This window comes from Rhododendron vialii, chromosome 5a, assembly GCF_030253575.1.
Source record: "Rhododendron vialii isolate Sample 1 chromosome 5a, ASM3025357v1".
Taxonomy (NCBI): Eukaryota; Viridiplantae; Streptophyta; class Magnoliopsida; order Ericales; family Ericaceae; genus Rhododendron; species Rhododendron vialii.
The window spans coordinates 5,170,009-5,188,338 of record NC_080561.1 but is presented as its reverse complement, the minus strand read 5'-3'; the positions used below and the strand labels follow the sequence as shown (position 1 = coordinate 5,188,338).

Sequence of the window (18,330 nt, the reverse complement as noted above, 5' to 3'; positions counted from 1 at the left end):
TACTTCTTTCTATAGGAGATGTTGACTCACCAAGGAGAGGTCCAAAAAAGTGACAGTTGTCCATCCCCTAACTTGGTCGGTAGTATTTTTTTGTTTCTAGCTATTGCATAACATAGACAGTTTACCTACTCCACATGCTTCATGCACACACACCCCTACAAAACTTACAAATATTTCGTACATGCAAATATATATTTTATTTTTTTTGAGACAGAGAATATTCTACCAATTTAATTAACAAGCTATTAAATGGACTTATATATATATATATATATATATATATATATATATATATATATATATATCACAGTACTTTTGGGTGTTTTAATGCTGTTTATATTCTTTCTGGTTGTTTAAAATGCTTCAATGCAGGTAGGGGAGAGGTCTGAGAGTGTCACCATGCTGATCAATTTTTTGTTGCTCAACCACAGAGAGCAGATTTCAAGGCTTTCTTTTCCCAGAATTTTTAAAGGTTAGACCGAAAAGATATTCACCGAGCTCATTGTCTGACAAAAAAAAATTATGACGTGTTTTATGATTCCTCCAGTTATAGGTAATCAACACCATTGTGCGTAGTTAGGGTGTGTTCCATTTTTTTTCTTAAAAAATAAATACTTATTTACAATTTTCAAGTTTAAAAATAATAGGCTTACTAAAATTAAAAAATATGCAATATAGATATTATTTGATAGATTTCGATGAAGATCTATTACACCCTGAAAAAAAAAATCGTAAACCTATAATTTTTAAGTTTAAAAATATGTCCTTATTTTTAACCTACTTTTTGTAGCTCTATTTTTTATGTTATATTTTTTGTAAACTGTCTTTTCATTCATTGAAATTATTACTCTTCCACTAAAGAGTATTTAATTTTCCCCGCTTAATACAGACTATACAGTAATATACTCCAATATGTTTAGAATTTAAATACTACTACTAAATTGGTGTAATATGTTTATGAAAGCACGACGTTTGGATTTGAGGCTTTCTTTAACGAAAGGAGTTGGCTCATCGGTAAATGAGTTGAGTTCGAATAAGTTGTCACTTGGTTTGATTATAAAAACTTGGCTCGTTTAAAATAGGCTCGTGTAATAAAACGAATAAAGATAGAGAATCAGAGAGAGACTAGTTTTGAACGGGCTTAACTCTAGAATACGTCAAAGCTCGACACATCTCGAATCGCATGTCTAAACTCGTCACGTCTCAGCTCGTTTGCGGCCCTGTGCGATCGCAGAGAATCCAATTTTGGATTCCACATTATCCGTACCCAAAGACCGGCGCGTTCAGAAAATTAGAGCGTGGAGAAATCCAGTCCCTACAAAAAAGTAAGGCCGTCCTTCCGCACATGTACTGATACGCCATCGACGACCTCCAAGCCAAACATCCCCACCCAGCCTGTCTTTCCAGCCTCCAAATCTCTCTCTCTCTCTCTCCTCACTGGCCAGTGCCCACCTGCTAAAGACGAAGGAGACAACATCTGAGTCCCATTTACCTCTGAGTTTCTGCTTCTTGGTCTCTGTATTTTCTTCCCAAGTATGCAATCACTATCTTCCATACTCTATTCAAGTCGATATCATGTCTATGTCCACATTTAAATTGTCTAACTATGACTGTAGATATCTCTTTGGCTAGTCTATTTTCAACTTCTTCGAACTCTGTATCAAGAACGTAAATTCATTTGTGTATGTAGATTGTTTTCTGTCCAAATCATCAATATCTTTTTGAATTGTTCATGGGTTTTTGTGGGTTTTGTTTGATTTCGCTTCAGTACTTCTGGAATCTGGAATTGACCCATTTATGTGAGTAGATAAGGGTTTAGTGATAGCTAATGAATTCTGTTACATTTGACCAGATTTGACTTGGGTTTTCTGGAATTTGTTACTTGGATACTTGAGAGAATTCCTTCACTAATTGGGTTGTCAGGTTGTTCAATTGGTGGATTTTAGTTGGTTTTCATTGAGGCAGAGTTTAGTGATTAATTCCTGTGGATTATATTCTTGTTTGAGACATTCAACTGTTTAGAGGTTGAAACTGATGAAGCTTTGGGTAATTCTGGTATCTGAGTCTTTCTCTGAGTGCTGGTTTCAGTGATGGGTTGTGTTTATTCAAAGTCCTGCATTGGTGAGATATGCATACCTAAAGAAGTCAGGGTTAAGGAAAGAGAAAATGTCCGGGCTGAGTTTCCGGTGTTCTCACCTGATTCTTCACATGGAGGAGCCGAACATGGGGATGAATTTAATGAGCTCGGTGGAAATAGGGATTGTGAAGTAGGTATCACAAGGCTTTCTAGGGTTTCAGGTCAGTTCCTGCCTCCGGAAGGGTCACGGACGGTAAAGGTTCCGTCGGGGAATTATGAACTACGGTACTCATACTTGTCTCAGAGAGGGTATTACCCTGATGCCCTTGATAAAGCTAATCAAGATAGTTTTTGCATCCACACTCCATTTGGGACAAACGCTGATGACCATTTCTTTGGGGTTTTCGATGGGCATGGAGAATTTGGGGCTCAATGCTCACAGTTTGTGAAGCGGAAGTTGTGTGAGAATTTACTCCGGAATAGTAGTTTTCGCATGGATGCAGTTGAGGCGTGTCATGCTGCATTCTTGGCAACAAATTCCCAGTTGCATGCTGATAGTTTGGATGATAGCATGAGTGGGACCACTGCAATTACCATATTAGTTCGTGGTAGGACACTCTACATAGCTAATTCTGGTGATTCTAGGGCTGTAATAGCTGAGAGAAAAGGGAATGGTATTGTAGCTATTGACTTATCGATAGATCAGACTCCATTTCGGGCAGATGAACTTGAACGGGTTAAGCTTTGCGGAGCAAGAGTTCTGACTTTGGACCAGATTGAAGGGCTGAAGAACCCAGATGTGCAGTGTTGGGGTACTGAAGAGGCTGATGATGGTGATCCTCCTAGACTTTGGGTGGAAAATGGGATGTACCCTGGTACGGCCTTTACAAGAAGTTTAGGTGATTCTATTGCTGAGTCAATTGGGGTTGTTGCAAACCCTGAAATTGTTGTTTTGGAGCTTACACAAGATCATCCTTTCTTTGTAATTGCCAGCGATGGGGTGTTTGAGTTCCTTTCTAGCCAAGCCGTGGTTGACATGGTGAGGTATCCTTTCTTTTCTTGTTTATGTTTTAATCCTACTCTTTATTTCTGCATGATCTTAATGTTCTATGGCTCCAATAGTGGGGTATAAGTTGTAGCTGGAAATACGAGTAGTTCTTATGCCCTCCACTTGTCAAACTGCCCATTCGGATAGCTGAGTCAGGTTTGTTGTGACGATGGCATACTTTCGTGCATGTGTGATACCTTTTTCCATTTTCATTGAGCAAGTTTAGATGCTGTCATTTTGAATCTGTATCATGTCTCTATTGCTATAAAAAAAAAAAAAAAAATCAAGTAAAATAAATTTCCTTTTATACCATAAAGGTTCGGTCTTTAGGTCATTCTCAAACTGCAGTTCCAGCCTTCCAGGATATTGTGAACAACCTAAGTGATACTGGTATCGTCCTGAAGTTGTTTCAGCTAATAAGTCATGCGTGTGTCAGGTCATCACTATCGGTGATCTAGTTTCTTTCAGCAAGATTTCTTGTTGGTCAGCTTTTTTGGAGTTCTTTTTATTTATTTATTTTTTATTTAGTTTTTCCTGTCCATTTTCCCTTGAAATTTTGTGGATCACCTTTCTTTATCTACTAGATGCAAATGAACAGTCAAACTTGTTCCTCTAATTTATTCTCTGTTAGCAATCAACGTTAATTACCTGCTTCTTAATTTCCAGGTTGCAAAATACAAGGATCCACGCGATGCTTGTGCTGCAATTGTTGCTGAATCTTATAGGCTTTGGCTGCAGTATGAAACTCGTACAGATGACATTACTGTGATAGTTGTACATACTAATGGGTTGACTAATGTAAGAGATCTTATTGTCCAAAAATTTTAGTGAATCATTTTTCTGTTTTCCTGCCTTGAATCATTTTTCTGTTTTCCTTTGGGCCAGACGTCTGTTGGCCAGGCAGCGAGTCCAAGTGCCGTTTTACGTCCACCTGTTCCACAAATTGTGGAGGCCACAGGGTCAGAGTCTCCTTCAACACTAAGCTGGAGTTCTAGGTTCAACCGTGCTAGGCATGATTTATCACGGGCACGGCTCCGTGTTATTGAAAGTTCTCTAGAGAATGGGCAATTATGGGTTCCTCCATCTCCAGCTCACAGGAAGACCTGGGAAGAAGAAGTAAACCTCCTATCCACTAATTATGTTTTTGTCTTATACACGACATAGATAATTCAATAATGGTCTCTCTCTCTCTCTCTCTCTGGAAGCAATTCCTATTGGTAACCTTTAATGGCGCTCATTTTGATGACATATATTGCAGGCACACATAGAGCGGGCATTAAATGATCACTTTCTATTCAGAAAATTAACTGATTCTCAGAGTCAAGTTTTGCTGGATTGTATGCAAAGAATCGAGGTTCAACCCGGAGCAATTGTAGTGGAACAGGTCATTTATAACATGATCCTTATTTTGGTTTGTAACATGATAGCTTTCTTTTGCTCTTTACTTGGTAAATAAGGACACAGATGTCATATTTTTTTTCTGATCTTCCAACAGCATATATAATTCGCAAGGACATATTTATTTGGGTTTATAATTGAAACCAATGAAGAGGTGACTGCTTTGAGAGTTGTGACTAATAAAATTCCATTGTGATGCGTAGTAGTGTTCTGCTCTATATATGTTAGTCAACATGTGGTTTTGTGTTCAGGTTTCTCTTACGTTCTGTTATCGAGCTCCCGTGTTTGGGCTTTCTATTATTGAAGGAAACTTGACTGTTTGTTTAGTTTCAAGCGTAACATATACCAAATTTTGCAGGGCGGTGAAGGTGACTGTTTTTATGTTGTTGGTAGTGGAGAATTTGAGGTCTTGGCTACTCAGGTTATCACTCTTCTTGTTTTATTAAGCTGTTACATTTACTAATTTAGATGTTGGCTTCGGGTTCTTTTTAGGGTTTCTAAAATTGTTGATTGACGCTAGAAATGTCATTCCTTGTTGTCTTCTTAGGGCCTAGTACATGTTTGTGGTGGAGAATACTTCTTATTTTATTTTGAAGCTAATTCCCTGTAAGTTCCTTCAGTTACAAATTTACAATGCTTATTAAGATGGTGTAAATCACAGGAAGAAAAAGATAGAGAGGTTCCAAGGGTTCTGCAACAGTATACAGCAGAAAAGCTATCATCCTTTGGAGAACTTGCACTAATGTGAGCTCTCTCTCTCTCTCCAGTTTAGTTCTCCTGAAGCTAGATTAAGTGTCAGTATCATATTTATTCTGCATTTTAAGATTTGATAGTCTAGAATATTTCGAATGACAGGTGATTGCAGACCTATTTTGACTGGTACAAAGTCTAGTGTGTTCACATAAACTCGACTCTGGTGAAGATTTTGGTGTTTTTTCATGTAGGAACATGGTTTGTTTGATGACATAATATAAACATATGGCATCATGGTCATTGATGTTTGGGCATTGAGCATTTTTTAATTAGGTTTTTGGGGCTCCCAATGGTTGATAATCCTAGATTGGAGTCTTTTTTGGGCTCTCCATCAATAAAGGAAATTAGTAATGAGGTTGGAGATTGGAAAGAGCCTTGTTCTGTGGGGGTACACTTATAGTGTAGTTTGTCTTGTCTAGCATCCCTATCTACTATTTGTCTTTGTTTATTATTTCAAATGGGTGAAGGTTGTGAGGAAGGGAAAAAGTTAAATTGGTGAATTGGGAGATGGTCTTGCTTCCCAAAAAAAAAAGGATGGTCTGGCAATTGGAAACATCTTGACAAACAATATTGCTTTCCCTTATTGAGTTATTGTGAGGATTTCTCCGTGAGGGTAATAGATTGTGATATTCCATTACTAAGAGCAGCATGAGGTTGAAGCTATCGGGTGGGATTCTCTTGTAGAATCTCCATGGAAGTCCACATCGCAAATCTTTCAATATTTTTCAAGATTATCATCCTAAGGTGGTAATGGGGACTGGGGAGAGAGTTATGTTTTGGGAGGAACTTTGGGTGGGTTTTTCCTTCCATACGTTGTCCTTATATTTTTGTCGAGTGGTATGCACCCGTCACATTTTGTTTCTATTATGTTCTCCCATGCGGCCTTAATTTCATGGAGTTTTTAACGTCTTTCAAAATCTCGATGACTGTTGGTCTTGTGTAATGGCTTCCTTGTTGGCTATTTGTTGTTTTCCTTCACATCCCGGTGTTGGTGATGGGAGGGTTTGGTGCTTCATTCCTTTTTTGGATATGGTTTTGCAAGTCCTTTTCTGATAAGATTATTGACAATCAAAGACATTCATCCTCTTCTTAAAACATAAGCAAAAACTTGAAAAGCGGAAGTGCCTCTCAAAGTAAAGGCTTTTACATAGTCTTGGGCTCATAATAGTCTCTTGGCTAATGCCACGTCTCAAAACAGAAGACATTGTGGTAATATTTGTTCCCCAATGATGTATCAAGTGTACTAGGAGTGAGGAATTATTCAATCACCTATCATTTCATTGTCCATTTTCTTGGTTATAATGCAATCAGCTATTGCCAATGCCGGCTAATTGTAGGCTGGCTCTTGCTTCTTGTTCCCCAATGCTAATGTTAAGTGAAGAGGTTTTGGAAGCAACAAGAAAGTGAAAGCTTTATTATTATTTTTATTTCTTCAATCTTTATGGCTAGAGCTAAATGCAACTTTTTGAGGGCAAGTTAGATGATATTGATTCTTCGTGGAATGTACTGTGTTATTTGTCTTCCTTTTGGGCATTGGTTTCTCCAACCTTTAAGGGGATTTTGTTAGTTTGATTAGCAGGGGATTGGAGTGCAGTGTGTGTCAGTTGTTTTTGCTTTGTATTCTATTGTATTGCTACGGGGGACGTATCACCCATTTCTTTTGTACCAAGGTTTGGCTTTTGCTAAATATCAGATTGTGTTTTGCCAATCCAAAAACACACCTTGGTTTATAATTATGCTTACCATGGTAGTATTAATCTTACTGCATGTGTGTCCTTGATATGTTTCACGTAGGTATAACAAACCACTCCAGGCTTCCGTCCGTGCTGTGACCAGTGGAACTCTTTGGGCTCTTAGAAGGGAAGACTTTCGAGGAATTCTTATGTCAGAGTTTTCAAATTTGACATCCTTGAAGTTGCTTCGATCAGTAGATCTTCTCTCGAGGTTGACGATCTTACAGCTGAGTCACATTGCAGATTCTCTTTCAGAACTTCCTTTCTCTGATGGGCAGACAATAGCCAATAGGGTACACTTTCTATTTTCAACAGAAATCATTGTGTTTTCTGTCTTGCTTTTCTCACATTCCTCCATTTGTATATATAGGATGGAGCTCTTTTAGGATTGTACATTATCCAGAAGGGGACAGTTAAAATTTTTGCTGATCAGGAAGTGATTTATAAACCAAACACCGGCAGTCTCAAATCCAACAAATCAAGTCATGACAATGAGATTCAGAGCAATAAAGAGCTGTTGGTAGAGAAGAATGAGGGGAGCTATTTTGGTGAATGGACTCTTCTTGGTGAGCACATTGGCTCAGTGAGTGCAGTTGCTGTGGGTGATGTAATATGTGCTGTTTTAACAAAAGAAAAGTTTGACTCTGTCGTTGGCCCTCTGTCAAAGCTTTCACAAGAAGATCACAAGTATGTGGTAATCTCATGAAGCTATGATCTAGTTTGTAAATATATGTGAAATAACCTAAATTGAGGAACTCTGTAAATGAAACCTTTTGCAATTTTTATACTTATTTTCTTACTCTTTGTCCTCCTGATTTGACATTACCTAGGCCAAGGGACTATGCCTTGAACTTGTCCACGGAATCCAAAGGTATTGATCCTTCTACCCTTGGGAAGGTGAACATTTCTGATTTGGTAAGGGTTCAAGACTTCAAGTCTTGCTATCATGCATGTTCTTGTAACCTTGTCACAGAAGGGGACTGGAAATTGATTTAGGATGCTGGTAATTTTGTGTAGGAGTGGAGGACGTGTTTATATTCTACTGACTGCAGCGAGATCGGGCTTGTAGTTCTCAGAGACTCAGGTTCGCTTTTGTTCCGTATACTACGAATAAAAGTTATATTGTCAAGGACATTGTGTGGTGAACGTTTAGATGCTGAAAGTAACCATGGAAGAGTCTATTAGTGTGGTGGTTGATTAAAACTGATTACTTTTTGTTCCTTTTTCCTACTTTCTCTATCTATCAGAATATTTGCTTAGCTTAAAAAGGTTTTCAAAGCATAAAATCAGAAGTCTTGGAAAGGAATCAGTGGTTCTAAAAGAGAAGAACCTAATGAAGAGTATAAACTCTTCAGCTGGTGTGCCACAGATCTTGTGTACTTGTGCTGATCAAACCTATGCTGGCATACTTTTAAATACACGCATTGCTTGTCCACTTTCTTCAATTCTTCACACCCCACTTGATGAAGCATCTGCTCAATTCTGTGCTGCCTCTGTTGTCACTGCCTTGCAAGATTTACACAAGGTTTGATGCGTGACTGTATTGCTTCCGTTCCTGAATATGCCAACGTTACGTCTGTACTTATGTAGAAATACTTCACCTATTTGTTTGAATTTCAGAATGAGGTTCTTTACAGAGGTGTGTCTCCAGATGTTCTAATGTTTGACCAGGAAGGACATTTACAGGTTGATCTCCTATCCTTTTTATGTTTTTACTGACATCTGCAGTTATGCTATGTGATACTAACTACATGATGCTTATCCTTGTTCTTTTAAAAGCGGAGGGGTAAATTGAACATAATTGTGCTTATGAATTGGTTATCTTTTGCTGTATTGTAGTTAGTGGACTTCAGATTTGGGAAGAAGCTGCCAGGTGAAAGAACCTTCACGATATGTGGCATGGCAGACTCTTTGGCTCCGGAGATAGTCCAGGGGAAAGGTCATGGTCTCCCTGCTGACTGGTATGCTGTATATATACCACATAAGTTTTGTTCAATCTATATGCTATAGTTTATCAAGTGTGGTTTGCATAGCGTTACTAGGTCTGTTGAGTTACTGGCATTGAATCTTGTCATCTCTTCATCAATGTTTGTCGTGCACTTGCTGGAAAGCTCGCCCTCTAATAGTTCCCTCCCAAATCTTTGCTTATTCAGATCCTGATCATGAATAACATTCCTTTCTTCTTTTGTCTAAATCATAAAGCTTTTGGGGTTGGCGATTTTCTGTTTATGGGGGGTAGTATGTGATCTGTAGTTGGGGCAAAAGTTACCGGGTTTCTACCTCTTATTTTAGTGTGTGCTACTGGGGCTATGTGCCTCGGCCATTAAAGTTACTTCCACCACACATTTTGAATGAACATATCTTATTGGATCATCATCTTACTCCCCTCAAATAGTTCAGTGTCTTACTTTTTTAGTTACTTCTGTTGTTTTGGGTCTTAAATATTTTTCTCCTCTGTATTCCTGTCCTGGTATATACGGAGTAGTAGTGATTGTAGTTTAGTCGTGTAACTTTGAAGCCGTACTGGAAGGTGCAGCTGGACCATGATCCTGTAGGATTTCGTTCAAGAGACTTCCGTCGCTGTACTAATCGATAAGGGAATTCCCGCTGGCAGGAAAGGGAAATGGAATTTACGGAGAGAAAGAAAGAGAATGAATATGGTCGTGTGAGTGTGGATCGTGGCATTATAGTTTTCACTTTTCATCATTTGGTCTACCCAGGGGCTCTATAACAGTGTATAGCTAAGGAGCTGACTTCAGGTCCCTCGACTTGCACAACAGACAGCTGCTGGAAAACCTGACTTAGCAAAATGACATCCTCTCTGACCAGACTCAGCCGGAGTACGACCCGCTTGTCAATGTCTTGAACCAGCCACAGTCAGAAACATTGCAGGGATTCTGAAGCTTAGGACAGGAGAAAATTCCACTGTTCTTAGATTACTTCTCTCTCTCTCTCAGCATTAGATTACTTGTGTCTCTGTCAGAGTAACAAGTCCTTGCAGGTGACTTGTGCTTCCCCAACATAACAAACCAACTATTTCTTTTCAACAAAAAGATTCATAATTAGGCCTTTCAACTGTCATTTGTATCCATGCATTTGTTTATTTCCCTTATCCTATTTCTGATCTGGTATCTTAGTACTAGTAGAAAACATGCAGGTGGGCACTGGGAGTCTTGATCTATTTCATGCTACAAGGTGAAATGCCATTTGGTTCGTGGAGAGAAAGTGAGCTCGATACATTTCCAAAGATTGCAAAAGGACAGCTAACTCTGCCCACGACTTTGAGCCCTGAAGCTGTTGATCTCATAACCAAGGTATTAAAACACTTGCATGTTTTTAGCACAGTTGTGGTATTCTCTGTTTCCCTAGCCTGTTTTCTTACGTGGAGATAGATCCATTCGTTCAGTTACTTGAAGTTGATGAAAGTACAAGACTTGGAAGCCAAGGTACACACTATGTCAAAACTCATCCTTGGTTTCATGGTGTCGACTGGGAAGGTATTACAAATGGTAGCTTCCCTATTCCGCTTGAGATTACCTCTCGTATAGCTCAACACCTGGAAACACATTCCGAAGACTTTGGAGCTTCTCCTTCGCCAAATCCATATGTAGAACAACTCAATACTCCAGAATGGCTTGAAGACTGGTAGAATAACACTCACAGTTGTTTCGACTTTTCAGACAACGGTGTAGCTTTTCACCACCTTCAGCATGGCTGATTCGAGAAGGCTGCTCCTTTGAGCTAATTTCAATGCAAGAAAAGTGGTGTGAATTCGACGACTCGATTTTTGGTGGCTGGGTTTTTGTGGGGTCAGTGATAATGGTACATTTCTTCCGGTATTTGCTTCTGCTATTTAGCTGATTAAATGGGTCAGTGAATAGAACTTTTATTTTTTCATTTCTTTCTCGTTTACCCTGGCTCCTGTAAATACATAATTATGTAAATGAAGGTTTATTTTTAGTGTTTTATATATGAAATTTTAGTTGGTTGGAAGATTGGCATGGCAAAACCGCCCCAGTTTTGGTTTGTTGCGTAAGTGGGGTTTTCTTGTAACTCGATTCACAAAAAGAAAGTGATAATTTTAAATAAATCGGATAAGTTGTACCAAAGATTCATTTAAAGGCCCGTTTGGCAGGTGGAGAAGGGTGGGGGATAAAGGTGTTGGGATAAGCTAATTTGGGTCCACTCTTATCTGGTGTTTGGTTCCTCCCTCCGGACCCGGATGGATAAGAGCATCTAGTGCATAAGCTAGCGAAACCCACCCCACCTCATGGATAAGCTTAATTATCTAAGTGGGCGTAATTACAGGCATTTGCCTCTCAAACCTTTCAAAACTTTTTTTTTTGTTGGAAAATGATTTTGTCACTTCCTTTTTTGTTAACGCCACTCCCCTACAAGTATATTTTTGCAACAAAAATACACTTGTAGGGGAGTGGCGTTGACAAAAAAGGGAGTGGCAAAATCAACAGCCTTTTTGTATTCTCATTACAAAAGACAACCAAGTAAAGGCTCACATTATGTTTTATCCAATCACTCTTATCCATCTATTTCAACTATCAGACAAACTTTTTCTTAATTCCTCGTTTAGTCCTGCTATGTGTACACACCATTTTGGTGTACACTAAATTTACACCGCTTTTTGTGGGATCCACTTCGAAATCTCACACAAATAATTAGAGCCGTTCAATTTTCTTAAAACATTTTTTAAGGGTTTCTGTAAAAAAAAATCAGCTCATTTCACATCATAAAATAGTTCCCGTCAAGGTTATAAAAAAATTGTTTGGATCAAGTACTTACAGATATTCGTTTGAGCTAATTTTATCCTGGTACCCTTAAAAACGTGTTTTAAACAAGTTGAACGGTGTGGATCATCACAATATAACCCCAGAAATGTGAGTCCGCACCTTAGGTTTGCATTTAAGGACCTTAAAATACCTTAAGATCCTTACATGAGCTTCTAATAAATACCTTAAATGTGGACCTCATAGTTTGAGGCCTTCCAGATCATATTTTGATGATCCAAACCGTTCAATTTGTTTAAAACATGGTTTTAAGGGTAATCGCGAGAAATCAACTCAAAATAGAACCGGAAATTGCTTCATCCAAACATTTTTTTTACATAGAACAGCTCCTCTCAAGCTTTATAAAAAACTATTTGGATCAAACACTTTTCGATTATATTTTAAATTGATTTCTTGCAGATATTCTTAAAAACATATTCTAAATAAGTTGAACGGTTTGAATCATCATAATATGACTTGGAAATAGGAAGTTTGTATTTTTCTTCTACTAGGACAAGTTAAGTTGTTGTAACTAAATGATTTTTTTTTAAAGCACCTCAGAAATTCTTTAGAAACTACTAGTATTCCAAAAATTCAGAACTTGAGAAATAACATGTGCCCCGCACGACCTCGAAGTCACACTATACATGCATGTATGCTGTTTACACGATGTATATATACCCCAGTCCGGTTCAAGTCAGAAAGTCCGGATTTGGGGGGGGGGGGGGGGGGGGGGGGGGCTGCCTCCTCTCCTCCCTCCTCCTCCCACCTCTCTTTCTCCTCTCCTGGCCTCCTCGCGCCTCCCCTCTCTCTTCGTCATGTTCTCCATGACCACCAGGTTGCGTGGGGCGGTTCGTTAGGACGGCGAGGGTTCCTCAGGCTTGCTCCACAGACGGATGGTGGCTCTTCTGTCCCATTGCTCTTCCTTCATCTGCTGCAGATCTATTGTTCCTGGTTCAGCGGCGAGCTTAATAAGGTGTGTGGTTGGTGTAAGGGGGTTTTCTGTTTTTCATCTGCTTTTTCCGTTTTCTCTTCTACCGGCGGGTTTCCCCAGTCTGATTCTGTATCAGTCTGGATGCTTCAGATCTGGTGGGTGATGGTGGTGGGCAAATAACCCGGCGCCTATTGAGGAATGGTCCGGTGTTGGTGGTCTTTGTGTGTCTGGATATCTGTTTTTGGGGCTGGTGGGTGTCAGTGGTGGTGTTGTTGGGGTTGGTGTGGTCTGGTGGTGTTTGTTTGGGTTGCGTAGCAGTTTCAGCTAGAAGAAGACAAGTCTTCGATCGCCGTGGTCCGGTGGTGTTCGATTCTCTTCCTGTTCAGGCCGGTGACCCTTATGGGTTTTGTCCAGGAGACTTGTTAGATTTTAGTTGATTTGTTGTATATAATTGTTTACGGGTTTGAGCTGTGGATCTCTTTAGATCCACTGTTATCTAGACCGAGATTGGTTCTTATGGACTGGCGTTATCGCGAGGCCTGCTTCGGCAGTAGGTACCTGAGATCGACGTTTATGTTGCTTTGTTCTTTCCTGTATCTGGTGGGCTTGTGATGATGAATGACTCTTTAAAAAAAAAAGACCATTGAAAATACAATCCAATGGCTAAGAGCAAAAGTCCGACCTAACACAAAATTCGTACGTCCTAGCTTATGCTCCTTGTATATCCCCATTAGTACTGAAAATTCAAAGGCGGGAACCAATTCACTCAACAGTTCATCTCGTTATCGCCAAAACCCCATACCATGGAAGTGTAGAGCCAAAGTTCGAAACCAAATCCGAGTATGCCGGAGGACGACGAGCTTTCCCTCGATGATAACATTTCCTTCTTCGACAGCCGCAAGCAGATCGATCTCATTCCCAAAATACTCATTCAGGTCTCTCTTTCTCTTTCATGAGTTGAGTTGTAGAATGTAGTTCAATAAATGATGCCGTATAGTCTGACGCTCATAATTAATTTCAATTTGAGCTTCAATTCCTTGAGTAGTTGTCTTACTAGTGTTGAACGATCATTGTCTAAGATCATGAACATGAGATCTAGACAAGGAGTTAGATCGTTTGAACAAACTAGTCCAGACTTCTAAAACAATTCGAAGCCCTAAAATATGAGTTTGAAGAGATTGAGAAATTGTGGCAGTAATTCACGAGAGAAGCTATCCATTGATCAATTTCCATTTTTCAAATGCAGGATTCACAATCTTGTTTTGATTTGTATCAAGAATTTCTGCATGTGGTTGAGAAATTGAACCATCGATGTAACCTAGATATCCATTCGCACTTAAGGCATTTTGAATCTGATTGTTCCACAACATGTAGTTGTTTGCATCTAGTTTGATAGTAACAAATGACTGAAAATTGGAGAATATAAATACCAAGGAAGTAGGCATTGTGTTGGAATATGCCATCGTTGAACGATAAAACTGTGCTCGAAGCTGAAGAAATGCTGAAACTGGTTTTGAAACTGAGGAATTCTGTAGCGAAGAACTGTGGGAAAAACCCTAGGATCGATGATGATCAGATGTCTGTCTTTTGTAGCTCTGATACCATAAAGAAAGATTCAAATCAAACACATTTACAGAGAGAAAGAACCAAAGAAAGACAGAATTTGGGTGAATTTTATTTCCTTTGAATTGACTTCCTTGATGTTAAGTTGCTGTTACAAAGACTACTTATACTACACCAGCTCACAAATGGAGAAATTGACTAGAGCTCAAAACAGACTAACGGCAGCTCACCGAAAACTAACTCACTAATGACAAAAAAATATACAGCTGGAAAATACCACAAATACAACTGGACAAACACAACTTTAAGCAACTGTCTTCATAGAACTAAGGAAGTCTCACAAAGCTTGTGTCCGTAGTTGTTCATTGATAAACGGACTGTAATAAGTTGTCCTTTAAGGCCTCTCGTCAACCTTTAAACGAGACTTTCGCTATCTGTTGCTACTACTGCCTTTAATAAGTCTCGATAAGAAGCTCTCTCTTAGCTAGTAGGAATAAGCTATGAAAGCATGGAAGAAGTTATCTATTTCTAGACGGAGAATTGATAGATGAAAACCGTCTTGTATGTGAATATCAATCCAATCTATTTCAGCTTCAATTTCTTGTCAATCGTGGTCGTTTTTCTGCGCTTATTTTTGAAAGGATGAAATTGCAGGAGCCAAATGAATTGAAAGCACGAGATCGCTAGATGAATTCGAAGGATATATTGCAAGCAATTCAGACTAAAGAAATAGTTAATTCCTATTTTCCATGTTTTCATTCTGGTTATAACTTGTAATTCATACAACTTGATGTTTTAAATCGCATTGAACAGGTGGAACTAATGTCTAACATGTATGCTTCAAGCTCTCAGTTGGGACCAGTTCAATTAGTTCATCTGAGGAGTATCCCGCTGCAGCAACTGCGGGTAAGTTGGCAATGGTATGAAATTCCGGGTCATTTCTTGTTGATGGGAAAGCTGCAGTACCTAATTATTTTGCTTTTGATTTATAGTTAAATGTTGAAACTCCATCAGAGGTGATATTCCAATGATAGCAACAACGAGATTGGCTTGGGGCATAGAGGTGAGGGAGGAGGAGGAGAGGAGGAGGAGGTGGGGGTGGTGGAGGAGGGGATAATGGTGTTGGAGGATGGGATGATGGTGATGGTCTTGATGATGCTGATGATGATAATGGAGGTGGAGGTGGAGGTGGGGGTCCTAGCCTGTTCTATTAACAATTCCTTTGTCCTGTCCTTGAGTGGCTGTTGAAGAGTTTCATAGTTTTGCAGGTACAGTTCATTTGTGTAATCCTTCTTTTTGTGGACTTTCGTTTCTTTCGAGATTGAGAGGTGTTTGAATGTTGCTGGTCTGCTGCTGCTAGTTCAGTGATACATAGTCACGAATGAAAATCGATGGAACTGATACACATTGAATCCCTTGTACCTAAGGACTAGCAGCATTCAAACACCTCAGAACCTTGAAAGAAACAAAAGTCCACAAAGAAAGAGGAATTACACAAAGGAACTGTACCTGCAAAACTATGAAACTCTTCAACAGCTACTCAAGGATAGGACAAAGGAATTGTCCAATTAAGAACAGGCTAGGACCCCACCTCCATCTCCACCATCATCATTATCATCACCAGCATCATCAAGACCACCACCATCATCCCATCCTCCAACGCCATCATCCCCTCCTCCACCACCCCCACCTCCTCCTCCTCCACCCCTACCTCTATGCCCCTAAGTTGATCTCACCGTTGCTATTCTTGGAATATCATCTTCCTCTAATGGAGTTTCAACATTTAACTACAAATCAAAAGCGAAATAATTAGGTACGGCAGCTTTCCCATCAAGAAATGACCCGGAATTTGATACCAATGCCAACTTACCCGTGGCAGCAGCAGCGGGATACTCCTCGGATGGACTAATTGAACTAGTCCCAACTGAGAGCTTGAAGCATACATGTTTTGACATCAGTTCCACCTGTTCAATGTGATTTAAAACATCAAGCTGTATGAATTACAAGTTATAACCAGAATGAAAACACGGAAAATAGGAATTAACTACTTCTCTAGTCTGAATTGCTTCCAATATATCCTTCGAATCCATCCAGCGATCCCGTGCTTTCAGTTCATTTGGTTCCTACAATTTCATCCTTTCATAAATAAATCAGAATCGATAACATAAACAACGAAGAATAGAATCTAAATCAAAATCGAATATCTGGTTGGTATGATTTGGTTACAGTGACATCACGAAAAGCAAAGGAAACCTACGCTTCGTATCTATAGTCATATGGATGAAGCTCAATTAAACTAGAGGTAGAAAACGTTAACCTAACGAGATATCGAAACAATGTTCAATCACATAATATATTGTCTGGCACAAGCGTTAACCTAACGAGATATCGAAGTCTACATTGTTCATTCACATAATATATTGTCTGGCACAAATGAACAAGTTCAATTTTGATGTAATGGACCAGTAGGTATGTACTGAGTTGAAGTTCTTCGAAAATCCTCATTTAATTGTGCAGACTTGTGATCGTAAATTACAAGTTGAAGCACAAGTAAAGTAGAAGAAGAAAATGTTCGCTATCACATGAGAAATTGAACAGCTTAAACTAAGATCTGATCGTCGTTTTATAGTTCATTCAATGAGTCAACATGATGTATCACGTTTATAAATAAATTTTACCGAAACTGAGTCGGTTGGCTGGAAATGAAACTGAAGCATCGTGCTATAACTTGACATAACGCCAAGTAAACCTATGTGTTCCAATCAACAATCATCAGAAGTTTAATGCTCATTTAAATTAAGCGCAGAAAACGTTCACGATTGACAAGAAATTGAAGCTGAAAGAGAAATTAATTGTGATAAGTCTGCACAACATCATTTAATTGAACAGCTTAAACTTAGATTTGATCATAGTTTCGAAGTTCATTAAATGATGTATCACATGCATAAACAAATTCTACCAAAATTGAATCGATTGGCAGAAAGTGAAACTGAAGTATCACACTATAACTCCATAGAGCGCGAAGTAAACCTGTTCGTTCAAATCAACAATCATCAGAAGCTTAAAGATCATATAACTTAGGCGCAGAAAAACACGTCGATCTGCGATCAACAATGAATTGAAGCAAAAACTGAAATTAATCGTGATAAGACTGTACGGCATCATTTATTGAACTACATTCCACAACCAGCCACTGAACTCATGAGAGAGAGAGAGGGAGAGAGAGAGAGAGAGAGAGAGAGAGAGAGAGAGAGAGAGAGCTCAATGAGATTTTTGGTGGTGAGATCACCTTCAGTCTTGAAGGGGGTGTGCGGGCTCATTCTTGAAGGGGGTGTGCGGGCTCATTAGATTGTTTTATTTTTGGTTTTACAATAGTTTCTTGCAAAGTGTATTGCCTACTACATTTCCTAGCGGTTGTGAGATTTTTCTAGGCCAGGTTGTGTTGCCTTTCGGGTGGGTGACTTGCTTGTCTGAGTTTCGTATGTCCTTTTGGGGATAGTGAAACTAACTTCGATGTAAGAGCATACTTACTTCAGAGGGAGAAGAAAAGAAGAACAGAGAAATTGCTGGCTTTCCCCCTATCTTCTTATCAACTTAAAAAATGGTTTGAACACTTGTAATGATCACTCTAATTTGGGCACCAAAACAATCCCATCAAATAGGCATTGATGTTTGGATCAAGAAAATAGGCATTGTTTTTCTGTATATTTCCTATCAAAAGTGTTTCTTTCGTACACATTATACAGATTCTTTCATTAAGACAGCACAGAAATAAAGGAGGTGTGTTTTGTTTTTTCTTCTCTCAAAATGTCTTTGCTCTTAATGTTTTTCATTTTCTTCCTCTATGTTGGGAATTTGAGACTATATATTTTGTGTGGTAAATCTATTGCCTGTGTTGTTTACATTACAGATCGGATATGCAAAAGTTTAGCTTTTGTTTGGAATGATATGTTTTCATAGGGGAAAGATAAATGCAAAAATAGGCAGCAATAGAATGAGAACTTCATTGCTGGTGTAGACGATCAAGCTTGACATAGTGCTGA

The 18,330-nt window shown here is 39.0% G+C and overlaps 1 protein-coding gene across 3 annotated transcripts; it reads left to right on the top strand.

The window, feature by feature from the left end:
* Positions 1–1,301: 1,301 nt before the first annotated feature.
* LOC131325498 (protein phosphatase 2C and cyclic nucleotide-binding/kinase domain-containing protein) lies at positions 1,302–11,002 on the top strand. Of its 3 annotated transcripts, none has more exons than XM_058357795.1 (16): positions 1,305–1,533; positions 1,853–3,116; positions 3,792–3,923; positions 4,011–4,241; positions 4,384–4,509; positions 4,882–4,944; positions 5,185–5,267; positions 7,071–7,302; positions 7,380–7,696; positions 7,840–7,924; positions 8,027–8,093; positions 8,257–8,534; positions 8,630–8,695; positions 8,849–8,970; positions 10,167–10,323; positions 10,402–11,002. In XM_058357795.1, exons 2-16 carry the CDS (start codon positions 2,091–2,093, stop codon positions 10,555–10,557), a joined length of 3,141 nt encoding a protein of 1,046 aa, XP_058213778.1. In that variant the 5' UTR covers positions 1,305–1,533; positions 1,853–2,090; the 3' UTR covers positions 10,558–11,002. The 3 variants fall into 3 exon arrangements, 2 of the variants coding, with proteins under 2 accessions (XP_058213778.1, XP_058213776.1); XM_058357793.1 differs by having other exon boundaries at positions 1,310–1,533; positions 10,416–11,002; XR_009199722.1 differs by lacking the exons at positions 8,630–8,695; positions 8,849–8,970; positions 10,167–10,323; positions 10,402–11,002 and having other exon boundaries at positions 1,302–1,533; positions 7,380–7,703; positions 8,257–8,358.
* The last annotated feature ends 7,328 nt before the right edge of the window (positions 11,003–18,330 follow it).